The sequence below is a fragment of the Gopherus evgoodei genome, chromosome 2, assembly GCF_007399415.2.
Source record: "Gopherus evgoodei ecotype Sinaloan lineage chromosome 2, rGopEvg1_v1.p, whole genome shotgun sequence".
Taxonomy (NCBI): Eukaryota; Metazoa; Chordata; order Testudines; family Testudinidae; genus Gopherus; species Gopherus evgoodei.
Window position 1 is genome coordinate 226,079,962 of NC_044323.1, and position 12,446 is coordinate 226,092,407.

The following is a 12,446-nucleotide window of genomic DNA, read 5'->3' on the forward strand; positions in this document are numbered from 1 at the left end:
ATAAACAAACTAGGAAAATACAGACTAGATGGAGCTACTATAAGGTACATGCATAACTGGTTGGAAAACCTTTCCCAGAAAATAGTTATCAGTGGCTCACAGTCAAGCTGGAAGGACATATCAAGTGCCGTCCCACAGGGATCAGTTCTGCATCCGGTTCTGTTCAATATCGTCATTGGTGATTTAGGTAATGGCATAGACAGTACGGTTATAATATTTGCGGATGACAACAAGCTAGGAGGGATTGCAAGTGCTTTGGAGGATAGGATTAAAATTCAAAATGATCTGAATAAACTGGAGAAATGGTCTGAAGTAAATAGGATGAAATTCAATAAGGACAAATGCAAAGCACTCCACTTAGGAAGGCACAATCAATTGCACACATACAAAATGGGAAATGACTGCCTAGGAAAGAGTACTGTGGAAACAGATCTGGAGGTCAGAGTGGATCACAAGCTAAATATGAGTCAACAGTGTAATACTGTTGCAAAAAAAGCAAACATCATTCTGGGATGTATTAGCAGGAGTTTTGTAAGCAAGATACAAGAAGTAATTCTTCCACTCTACTCCATGCTGATAAGGCCTCAGCTGGAGTATTGGGTCCAGTTCTGGATGCCACATTTCAGGAAAGATGTGAACAAATTGGAGAAAGTCCAGAGGAGAGCAACAAAAATGATTAAATATTGGCCATATAGGCACAATCAGAAAGTGTTAGATTTAACCAGATACTGTGGCCAATATTTTCAAGAATAGTCCTAAAGTTAGGATTCTAAATGCTTAAGTGCCTAAGTAAGTGGCATGAATTTCAAAAGTGCTGGGCACCTAGCAGTCTATGGACTCTGCACTCAGTTAGGTATCTAAATATGAACTTAGGAGTCTACATTTAGGCACCCATTATTGAAAATATTGGCATGTGTATCTTTAGTTAAAATCATACATGTCTGCTTTGTGTTAAGAGGCAGCTTAAGGTACCAGCAGAACAGCCTCCAGTTGAAGTGCACTGTAAACTATGATGGAGACCTCATGTCTTTACTATGAGTGATGAAAATGATCCAACAGTTGGTGTTCACTTGGTGTCTAATTCTGCTCCCAAAGAACACAACAGCAACACTCCCATTAACTTCAATGGGAATAAGATTAAGATCCTAGATGGTGTAGTTGTTCTAGTAGTTAAAAGCACATGGGTGAGAGATTGATGTTCCATAGTTTAGTCTCAGCTCTGCCATAAACTTACCCGATGACCTTGGGCAAGTCACTTAAGTTCTCTTTCCGTTGGCTTCTATGTGTTTATTGAAAAATGGAGATAGTATCACTTACTCAGTGTATAAGTCTCTTTTGAGGCTAAATATATCAGTATGACTAAATGTGTAATGAGAGCTTTCTCTAGCCAGTGCAATAGTGTGTACTTATAAATACAATTAACTCTCATTGATTTTTGTGTCAATTTACTACATTTTTAGTAACCAGTCCTCACATACATTCTTTGCTTTTTAAAATTTGCTTAAATGGTGTATATATGAAGACCAGCTAATATAATATTAATTTTAGCCATGCCTATTTGCTCTTTTACTGTTGGGTCTTGTGTTATACTGTTTTTTTTAATGATTTAGTGACCAGTCAAGAATTCTTTGCATTTTTCTAGTATTTTGCTGAAAAACAAGTTGTTGAAAGGCATACTGGAATATCCAAAATCAATAGATGTACATCTTTTGGAGAACCACATATAAAAACAGAAAGTATTGTATGTGACTTAACGTGCTAAAATATATTAAGGATTATCTTTAAATCTTGATTTTTTTACACACTGAAAAGTTTTCACAATACACAGACACAATAAAATCATTTTGGTCTGAAGGCAGATCATGCTTAAACTAGATCTCCACAATACAGACAAACGTATGTTATTTCACACCAAGTAGTTAATGAGAATTTGAATTACATAGCTCTGCCATGTTTTGTAGTCTCAGAACTGATACTATTCATTGTAAAGCAACAAAGTAAGTGAAGATGCCTTCTTTTTGTTTCTGAAGCAAAGATTTTTAGGTCAAAACAGAGTTTCCACCATAACCTGATTCAGTGTTATCAGCAAACGTTGCTGGGTATAGACTAGATAGTGGTAGATATGTACTATAAGAAGAACAGTTTGATTTTTTTTTTTCTTGTCCAGAGTCACCTGATACAATATGAAGCACTTCCTATCTTACTGAAAGTGGGTATTTTACCACTGGCTCAGCTCCACTGTAAATATGGTTCCAAAATCTGGCAGTCAGTCAGTCTTCTTTTTTCTTTGAGCTTATTTTAGGGAATTCCCTGCCCTAAGCAAATAATGTATTTTAGTTCAAACTATTAGAATTCCTAAATATTATCAAAAATGTCTCAAACCACAGTGGTTATTTGAGTTAGTCCAAGATCATTTGATTCTCCTCTTCCTTGAGGACAGTAAGATGACATCTCCACGACTAGTCATACTGGTTTGTTTGTCCCATCCACTTCCCTCAGGTAAGCAGGGTCTTGGACTGTGTTTCTGACTCTGCTGGTGCTCTGCCTGTCCATCCTCATCTTAAAGGGAAAGCAGAAGTCCTTGAAACAGCGCTTGAAGTTTTCATCCAAAAAAGCATACAGGATAGGATTTAGACTGCTGTTGGTGTAACCCAAAGCAATACAGAAATAATAGCTGGAGATTGCTGCGGTGCTATGGGGCACATCTCCTAGTGCCTCAATCAGCACAAAAATGTGAATGGGAGTCCAACAGATAATGAAAACTGCCACAACTACAAGAACCAATCTGGTGATCCGACGAAGGTTTCGGTCTTTTTCTCGAGACCCTGAGAGAAGTCGTACACTCTTCAAGCGCAGGATCATCAGGGTATAGCAAACAATGATAATGAGAACTGGAATAACAAATGCAAAGAAAAAGACGCAGATTTTCATGAAGATGTCCCACCACACATAATCAGTGTCTGGAAACTGCAAAGAACATTCAGTACTAGCAGTATCTATAAATGGAAGAGGCAAGAAGAAGAAGAAAATTGCTTTATTATTAGACATTCCAACCTATATCTGCATTACAGTATAAGCTTACAAAAGTGATTACCATGTAATGTGATACAAATAAATGGAATTATCATTAAATCACTTCAATAATTACTTTCAGTTTTCATTGAAACTGGTTTTCCACTGCTGTCTTTCAGGACTAGTTGGAGAATATTTTAAAATGTATTATATTACCTACAAACTTTTGTGCACAAGAGCAGCATAAAACCTACAGAGGAACAAAAACACAATCTAGAGATGCACTGAACAGTTGTTAGGCTCTGGATATCAATTTGATTTGAAGCCAGGTTCCATGCAGTGGCAGAGCCAGGTTTTGCAGCTGAGGGAGCGGCAATAGGTTGTTGGTGAACTGGAGGCCTCACACTCGCTGGGAAGCAATGGTCCTGTCCCACAGGACTAGGTCTGGCTCTTCACTCTGGCCATTGGTGCCTGGGGCTGCAGCACCATTCAGGTTTGGCCCGGCCACCTCTCCATCATGAAAGAAGGGCAGCCAGATCAAATTTAATGAATGGTGTTGTGCCTTGGAGCATGGGGTCACAGCCCCATTCAGGTTTGGCCGGGACACGTCTCCGTCATGATGGAGGTTTGTGTGGGCCAAATTTAAGTGAGTAGCATTGCGCCATTGCACATGGGGTCTCAGCACCACAGAAACCTGCGAACCATGTCACAGCACCCAGAGTGGGGTGCTAGGCCCAGCTCCGCAGGACAGGAACTATCACTGCCAGGTGAGAGTGGGATGGACTCAACCATAAGCCCAGTGTGAAAGCTGACACATACATCCAAAGGCTAGCAGGGGTGGGAGAGTCACACACACACACACACCTCCTTATTAGCTCCACCACTGGTTCAATTGAGTTGAAATCTTGTAGCTGCTTTCATGCTATTTTCACCAAAAAAGGCTAGATTTCTGCCATCCTGAATCGTGAAAATCTCATGAGGTTAGCTGATCCTGTGAGATTTCTGCCTTCATGAGACAATCTTGCAATGAGACAATTAGTTTGCAGAAATGTTTTCCCACATGCTTTCTTCAGTGCAAATGCTATGCAGTCTAAGTGCTGCATTCCCTTGTGTGATGGGGCAGCCCACCCCGCACTAGCCCCAGTGTTGTCAGACCATTAGCTCTGACAAAGGAAGTCCCGCCCCATGCATACTGGGAATGCACCAAGTGCTCTGGGAGTATAAAGAGAGGGAATTCAGCTCAGTCTGGGCTGGCAGCCACAAGGGAAGGCCCTAACCGGGAAGCTCCTATGGAGGACCAAGCAACACTCTTGAATCTGCTGGAAATGGAGGCTTCTGTAAGCTGGCACGAACCCCTACTGCAGGAGGAACCGGGGAGGTGATGGACCCAGAGACCTGTGGAGAATCTGGGGATTCATGGGAGACCCCAACGCTTGAGCCGGTAGGAAGCGACCTGGGGGGGTGGTTGTGACGGACTGGTATCTTGGCCCCAGTGAGCCTCAGCATGTTTTGGTAGGAACCCCCTGCTGAGTCTGTAGTGAGGTCCTACTGCCCTGTAACCAGGGGCAATTCTACAGATTCTGGCCACTAGGCCGTGCTGCCCGGTAATGAGGGACGTAAACCCTCACACCTTGGAAATCTTTTTTAAAATGAATCCTAAGTAAAGCAAACTGGTATACACAGAGTCTAACTGAGTTGCTCCTTTTGCAGAACACTTCATTGAGAATTCTGTCTGAGTAGGCAATGCAGGATTTGACCCCATTGACATCAGTTCACTTCTGTTCTTGCTATAATTTTATGAATGAGGGTCACGTTTTATTTTATGCTGTAGTCTTACTTCATCATGCAGGAGGCTTGTAGTAGTGTGATAGTCTTAAGTTCACTTGCTTATCTCAGTGTAGTATTCCATTATATAAACCAAGCACAAGGGAAAACAAGACACAAGATCAATGGGAAAAACAAGACAAAGGGTCAGATTCTCCACTAGTGTTGACTGGGCATTTTTCACTATGACTGGTAGTTTGGCTTTCATTCCCATCTGTGCCTACTAGGGAGATGTGCCTACTAGGGAGATATCTCTTTATGAGATCTGTTGAGGGGTGGACAGCGGTGAGCTGTGTCTGGGTCACTGTTGCTAGGCAAATGCACAATTTGCACTCCACATCCAGAAGTTTCTGGAGTTGGGTATGGTGGTTTGGGGTATGCTCAATAGAATCCGTAGCTGCTGGAGTCAGACTCCATAAGAGAAAGAAGCCAGGGCAGCTGCTATACAAAAGGCCATGTGTCCTGTGTGGGTTGGGAGAAGCTGAGCCCAGGAAAAGGAAGCAGGGTGTTTTCCTAGCTCTGAATTATTTTGCAGCAGGTTAGTGATATTGTTAACCCTCCAAAAGAGAAGCATGGGCAATGTTAATTATAGAAAGGGGAAATTGGGAGGGAAAACTTATGTCTTTTATTTTAATTGAATATTTTGAATGTTCAAATTTTGAATGTAGTTGAATTGTCTCAACTAATGTGATTCACCAACTTTTCTTTTATTTAAATGTGATGGAGAATAAGTTATTTATTTTAGTATTCTCATTTTTTTCATTTTTTTTATAACAGTTGTTTTTAATCTATATACTTAACTGAGTGGTTGGTTAATCAGCTAGCTGACTGGCTAACTAGCTGATAGGCTAACTCTGATTTCAGCAGAGGGAAGGGAAGAGCCTGCATGGATTCCAGCTGAAGATTCCTACAAGCAAGCGGAAGGAAGATGTTGCTTTTGACTCAGCAGATTTATTGATTTGATTTTCAAAGACTCTGAGACTCAGGTGAACTCAACTTAAGCTTTTTGGGAACTCTGAGTTTCTTTTCACTGTGTTTCTGTGGAGACTGACCTGTTTAGATTTAATTTGTTTTCTTTATTTACATTATGTATAATAATGAAGATAATGTATGTGGATTATAAAATAGCCATCTTATAAACATTATTGTTTTTTATTATGTTTATCATAAGACTTTATACAGTTGGTACTTAAGTTCATTCCTTTTGGCCTTTTGGGGACTTGAATGTGGGGAGGCTGACCCTGTGCAATCCATACTGAAAATCCTTAGAGACTAATTCTGGGTCTCCAGCTGCTTTTCTAGGCACTGGAGAAGGGCAATGAAGTGAACTTTAGCCCACCCAAAGGTTACATCTGTGCATATTCATTTTCCTCCACTAGAATCATTCTTCTACTAAATGTTATGCATTGGCATTTACTGGATCAGGATTTAAAAGGAGTCACGATTCAATGTATTTGTACATCATTGTTTCATAATCTACACTATTCACTAGAAGAAACTTTGAGGGCAGGGCAGGATCTAGCCATTTCGCCGCCCCAAGCATGGCGGCACGCCATGGGGGGTGCTCTGCTGCTCACTGGTCCCGTGGCTCCGGTGGATCTCCTGCAGATGTGGCTGTGGAGGGTCCGCTGGTCCCCTGGCTCCGGTGGACCTCCCGCAGGTGTGCCTGCGGATGCTCCACCAGAGCCGTGGGACCAGCGGACCCTCCGCAGACACCCCTGCGAGAGGTCCACCGGAGCTGCCTGCCACCCTCCCGGCAACCGGCAGAGCGCCTCCCGCAGCATGCCGCCCCAAGCACATGCTTGGCATGCTGGGGCCTGGAGCAGGCCCTGTTTGAGGGAACCATATTCTGTCAAAATATACAGTTCTGTCAAAATCAAAACACTTCTTGAAATCGGGTCAATTTTGTTGCAAATTCATTTACCAAAAAACTGAAAGGGGGAAAAACTTCTGAAAGTGTCAATACATCCTATTTTAACATTTTTGGATGAAACTTTGATTTTTCATTTTGAAATGACATTTTTCAAAATTATTTAACTTGTATTATATATTCTATATAATATTTACAAGAATAGATGTATAAATATAAAATATTCAATTTAATGCTGTCAAATTTTGATCTGAAACTAATTTATTTCAGAACTTTTCTTCATGGAGAATTTTGAAATATTCAGGTTTTGTTTCAATTCTGAATGAAGCCAAATTTCAAAATCCTTTGTGAAACAGCTCTTCCTCTGTCTTCTCAGCTGTAGTATTCACCAAATCTTTGATATTGTATTGCATGTTTTTTGCAAGATAAATTACGGCAAATATTTGATTTAGATGTCAACTCATTTCTTTTTACACTCTCAGTTAATAAATGTGACAGCTTTATGGAGTCTGGGAACAAGTGTCTATATTATTTAGCTGTCTCATTCTTGTGCAATGCAGTTAATGCATTTCCTAAGTAGGAGAAAGCACAATATAGACCTCCCTCACACTGTCTGTATTTAAAGAAAGAGGTGGCCTCTGTGGTTCCCCAATGGAACAAAAATTGGAAAGGAGAATTTGAATTTAGATTTAGCTTTCATTTTTTGGAAAATTTCTAGACCTTCTCCTTGTAGCGAAAGAGTAAAATGACCATTACCCCTGAAAACATGTCACTGCATTTCCTAATGAGCTCAGATTATTCACAATGTCCTCATGGTCATCCAGAGCTGTCATTGTGGGGTCTGGAAAACCATAGCAAGTTCCTGGATTTGTTATTTTGAAGCAGTATCACAGTTAATACATCATTGTGGGGTGAGGAGGCTGAGAAAGAAGATGGAAGCAAAATATATTTTTTAACTTGGAAACATGCTAAGACTGGCTCTGTTTAAAGGCTACAGCACAAAAGTTACTTAATGTTATTAGATTCTCATGCAACAGATTTTAAACTTGTTCATGAGGTCTGTATAGTGCGTGATTTACACTTTGAGAGAAATAAGAAATGTTGCTTCTATTTTACTTTCATACTTAAAATTCCGTTAACCCCAATCTTATTCAAAAACATTTTTTTCCTGGAACAAAACAAATTTCAAAGTCATGAAACTCCCTCCCAAAAAAGTTCCTGCACACTTGTAATTAACTTAACAAACCTATTAGAGCAACATATTTGGAAGATATTCCATTTACACATTTCCTTTTTCATATTTCTATGAGTTTTGTGCATGTGAATTTCAAAGCTGCCATTTTTAGATCTTTGAACTTCTAATAGGTTAAAATCTTCTAAGCTGGAAATTGAAACTGGTAAAACCAATTACTTACCAAATTAGTTTTGAATATATAGACAAAGTAGTTCAGTAAGAACATGTACACTTATCAGTAATCCACATTCCTTTAATTTTAAATTAAAAATTACTTCAATTACTCAAAGTCCATTATTGTGGATTTAGATCCAGTACCTTCTTTTATATTTTTTTCAATTACATAATAAGAAACTGTTGGAATTGACTCAACAGATTCCATCCTAGCTAAATATTTTAGTAAAATATTTACTAAAACTTACCCTAGGCCCCCACAATGGCAGGGAAATGGCAAAGTAAAATAAACCCAGAAAATCCTGGCAAATGACCCACACCCAACAGGTGAAAATCCCCCATGGTGACTGCCAGACTGACCTGGGGGAAAATTGCTTCCTGACCCCACATATGGCTAGCAGTTAGATCCTGAGCATGTGAGCAAGGACCGACCAGCCAAGCAACTAGGGTTGCCAACTTGTTAATATTTAAAAGCTGGGCACTCCAGCAGGCGTGCTGGAACTTCCCCTACTCTGCCTCTTCCCCACAAGGCCGCACGCCTGTCCTGCCTATTTCCCCCAATGCCCTGCTGCTGTCCCACCTCTTCCCCTGAGGCTCTATCTCCATCCACCCCTCCCCTCCCATCACTTGCTGATTTCTCCCTCCCACCAGCCACCCAGATCAGGAGGGACTTGCCTGCAGAGCTGGGGCTGAGAGCTTCAGCCACCCAATGAAGATAAGAGCCAGTAAGAGTAAGAGCTGGCGTGGGTGATGACCTGGCACCTCTCCGCCTCCCCAACTCACAGTAACTGGACATTGGTTGTCCAGTCAGCAGATCTGACCAAACACTGTCAGGTTCCCTTTTCAACCAGACTTTCTGGTCTAAAACTGGGCACCTGGCCACCCTGCAAGCAACTGAGAAAGAGAATGTTAAGTGCCACCTCAGAGCCTTGCCTCCCCACAATCCATCTGATCCCCAGGCCTATGTCCCATCTCCAACTGTGGCCATCTCTGATGCTTCAGAGAAAAGATATTCTGTTTTTTAAAAAATCTATGGGCAGGAGGATAAATCCCTTCCTGACTCCCTGCAGGTAGTCCATTAAAACCCTGAAGCATGAGTTATTAGGAACATAAAAAGAACAGGAGTACTTGTGGCACCTTAGAGACTAACAAATTTATTTGAGCATATGCTTTCGTGGGCTACAGCCCACTTCATCAGATGCATAGAATGGAACATATAGTAAGAAGATATAGATACATACAGAGAACATGAAAAACTGGAAGTAGCCATACCAACTGTAAGAGGCTAATTATTAAGATGAGCTATTATCAGCAGGAGAAAAAAAAACTTTTTTAGTGATAATTAAGATGGCCCATTTTAGACAGTTGACAAGCAGGTGTGAGGATACTTAACATAGAAAAATAGATTCAATATGTGGAATGACCCCGCCACTCCCAGTCTCTATTCAAACCCAAGTAAATGGTATCGAGTTTGCATATTAATTCAAGCTCAGCAGTTTCTCATTGGAGTCTGTTTTTTGAATGTTATGATTCCTGATGTCAGATTTGTATCCATTTTTTCTTTTGCATAGAGACTGTCTGGTTTGGCCAATGTACGTGGCAGAGGGGCATTTGCTGGCATGTATCACATTGGTAGATGTGCAGGTGAACAAGCCCATGATGGTGGGGCTAATGTGATTAGGTCCTATGATGGTGTCATTTGAATAAATATGTGGACAGAGTTGACATCAAACTTTGTTGCAAGGATAGGTTCCTGGGTTAGTGTTTTTGTTGTGTGGTGTGTGGTTGCTGGTGAGTATTTGCTTCAGGTTGGGGGGCGGTCTGTAAGCGAGGACAGGTCTGTCTCCCAAGGTCTGTGAGAGTGAGGGATTATCTTTCAGGATAGGTTGTATGATGCACTGGAGAGGTTTTAGTTGGAGGCTGAAGGGGATGGCTAGTGGTGTTCTGTTATTTTCTTTGTTGGGCCTGTCCTGTAGTAGGTGACTTCTGGGTACTCTTCTGGCTCTGTCAGTGTTCATGTTCTCTGTGTGTGTATATATACATATATATATACATATATATACACACACACATACTATATGTTCCATTCTATGCATCCGATGAAGTGGGCTGTAGCCCATGAAAGCTTATGCTCAAATAAATTTGTTAGTCTAAGATGCCACAAGTACTCCTGTTCTTTTTGCGGATACAGACTAACACGGCTGCTACTCTGAAACCTTAGGAACATAAGACATAATCCAGAAGTAAGACCCAGGGCTATTGAGCCCTACTCCTACCATTACAAGAAACCCTGTTGCACAAACACACTCATACATTTGTCCATCACTCTCTCAAAACTAATTAAGTTGTTTGCCTGCACCATTCCTAGTGGGAAGCTGTTCCAGAACCTCACCTCTGTGATGGTTAGAAACCTTTTTCTAATTTCCAGTCTGAATTTGTTCATGGTCAGTTTGCAGGATCTGGGCCTTGGAAGAAACTAGAATTCCACATTTTAAAAAAAGAGATTGGTCTGTCAGCAAAGGAGAAACTCTATTAAGGTCAGACATACCAAACTTATGCTGCAGGAAGAAAGTATTAGCAAATACACTGTTGGGAATAATCCTGCATTAGGAGAACATGATGGGCTAGATGATCTAAGAGAATATTTTTTAGAGATGGGTAAGGTCATTTGATGCTCAGATGTTAAACTGACCACATAGAGTCCTACCCAGAAATACTTTTCCCCACTGGGGAATTAGAGGTTAAACCTGAGCTTTGGTTGGAGGTGAAAAAAGTAGCATGGTCACTTCATCCTCAGGGCCGTTCCTAGGGGGTTGCAGAGCCCAGGGCAGAAGTGATGAATTCGTCACTTCCGGGACCAACCCGTCACTTCTAGGACCGAATCCGCCAACCAATCGCACCTGACTGTGAGGCCCCCAAAACACAGGGCCTGCAGCAGTCACCCCAATTCACCATACCCAATGGACACCTCTGTTCATCCTACTCCCAATTTATTTGTTGAATTCAAATAAGCACCAAACAATATAGTTGGCCGTAATTACTCAAACGAGGCTGACAATTAGAAATGCAGGGGTTTTGCAGTCAGTACTGAAGTGCATTTGCAAACAGTGTCAATCTCACTATGCACAATTATCAGTCTCTCAGTTTCAGGAGGAAGAAGCTCACTCACATCATTCAGCAAGGTACTTAGGTACATGACTAACTCTTAAGCACCTCTACCCCATTGTAATGAATAGGATTACTCCTGTACTTAAAAAGCTATGCACATTCCTAGGTACCTTGCTGACTTAAGTGTTTCAAATCCTTAAAAATATTTTATAAGCAAGCCAGACATCTATTCTTCCCAGCTGAGGATACCTGGAAGGAACTCTTTCCAGAGCCAGTTATAGCTTTATTGAGACTGTTGATGCTTTATGAGTCAAAAAATTCCTGAAAAGCAGTGGTTCTCGACCTAGTTACCATTGTGGGCCAGATCCAATACTAGGAGTATGGCCCTGAGGATGTCACATGGGCCATAGCTCTGTGCTGATTGGGCCACAGGTTGAGAACCACTGCTGCAGAGCAAGAGAAGACACTTTCTTTCCAAAGGTCTGAATGCAACCTAAGATCAGGAACAAAATCCATACGTTTTGCACGCCAGTGCAGACCAATAGCCAAAAAGTTTTCTCTCTGAACTTGCTAATGTTTTGTTTGCATGGATCTATGCCAAACGATTTAACAGAAATTGAAATCGGTAGCAGCTGCTTTCATAATTGGGTAGAGCAATCTTTCATAAAATTCATAGATTCCTGTCTGCTGGAGTTCCACAATGTTTAGAGATATGCAGCCACTATTATGCCCCATAATAGGGACAATATGAGCTCCATTCTGTAGCTGACCATGTCTGCTGATTGATGCCATAGCAGTGGGGTCATGGCCACACCACATCACTGCTCCATCCTCACCCACTTTTTGGGTGGCTCAAAGTGCTAACCCAACAAAATTCTTGAGTAAGAGAGAGCACAGGAGCTATAACTGTCCTCATCTTCTCAGTGGGGGTTCACAATATAGCTTACATTTACTTAAGATGGAATCTGAAGTCACTGAATATGCACTGGAATTCATAATCTTCTAAGTGACACAAATATTTAGAGGAAAGCAGATATAGATTACAATACATGGCTTCTTGCTCTTCTAAGTAGTACTTATTCTGACTCTACCTAAAAAAGTCAAGATCTACTAATCTTATGCATTTAAATCTTTCATTGGAGAAGCATGGCATCAAAATGTTTCTACTTTTTCCTCAGATGTTCCTCCATTTGGAATATAGAGCATTCTGTTTTATAGGGCCCA

General features: G+C 41.1%; 1 protein-coding gene across 1 annotated transcript in view; it reads right to left on the minus strand.

Moving 5' to 3' along the window:
- Positions 1 to 1,819: 1,819 nt before the first annotated feature.
- Positions 1,820 to 12,446, minus strand: part of OPRK1 (opioid receptor kappa 1) — a 35,190-nt gene continuing 24,563 nt past the window's right edge. The window contains exon 4 of the mRNA XM_030549565.1: positions 1,820 to 2,996. Coding sequence (XP_030405425.1) covers positions 2,464 to 2,996 — 533 coding nt within the window. The 3' untranslated portion in view covers positions 1,820 to 2,463. The remainder of the gene's footprint in view (positions 2,997 to 12,446) is intronic.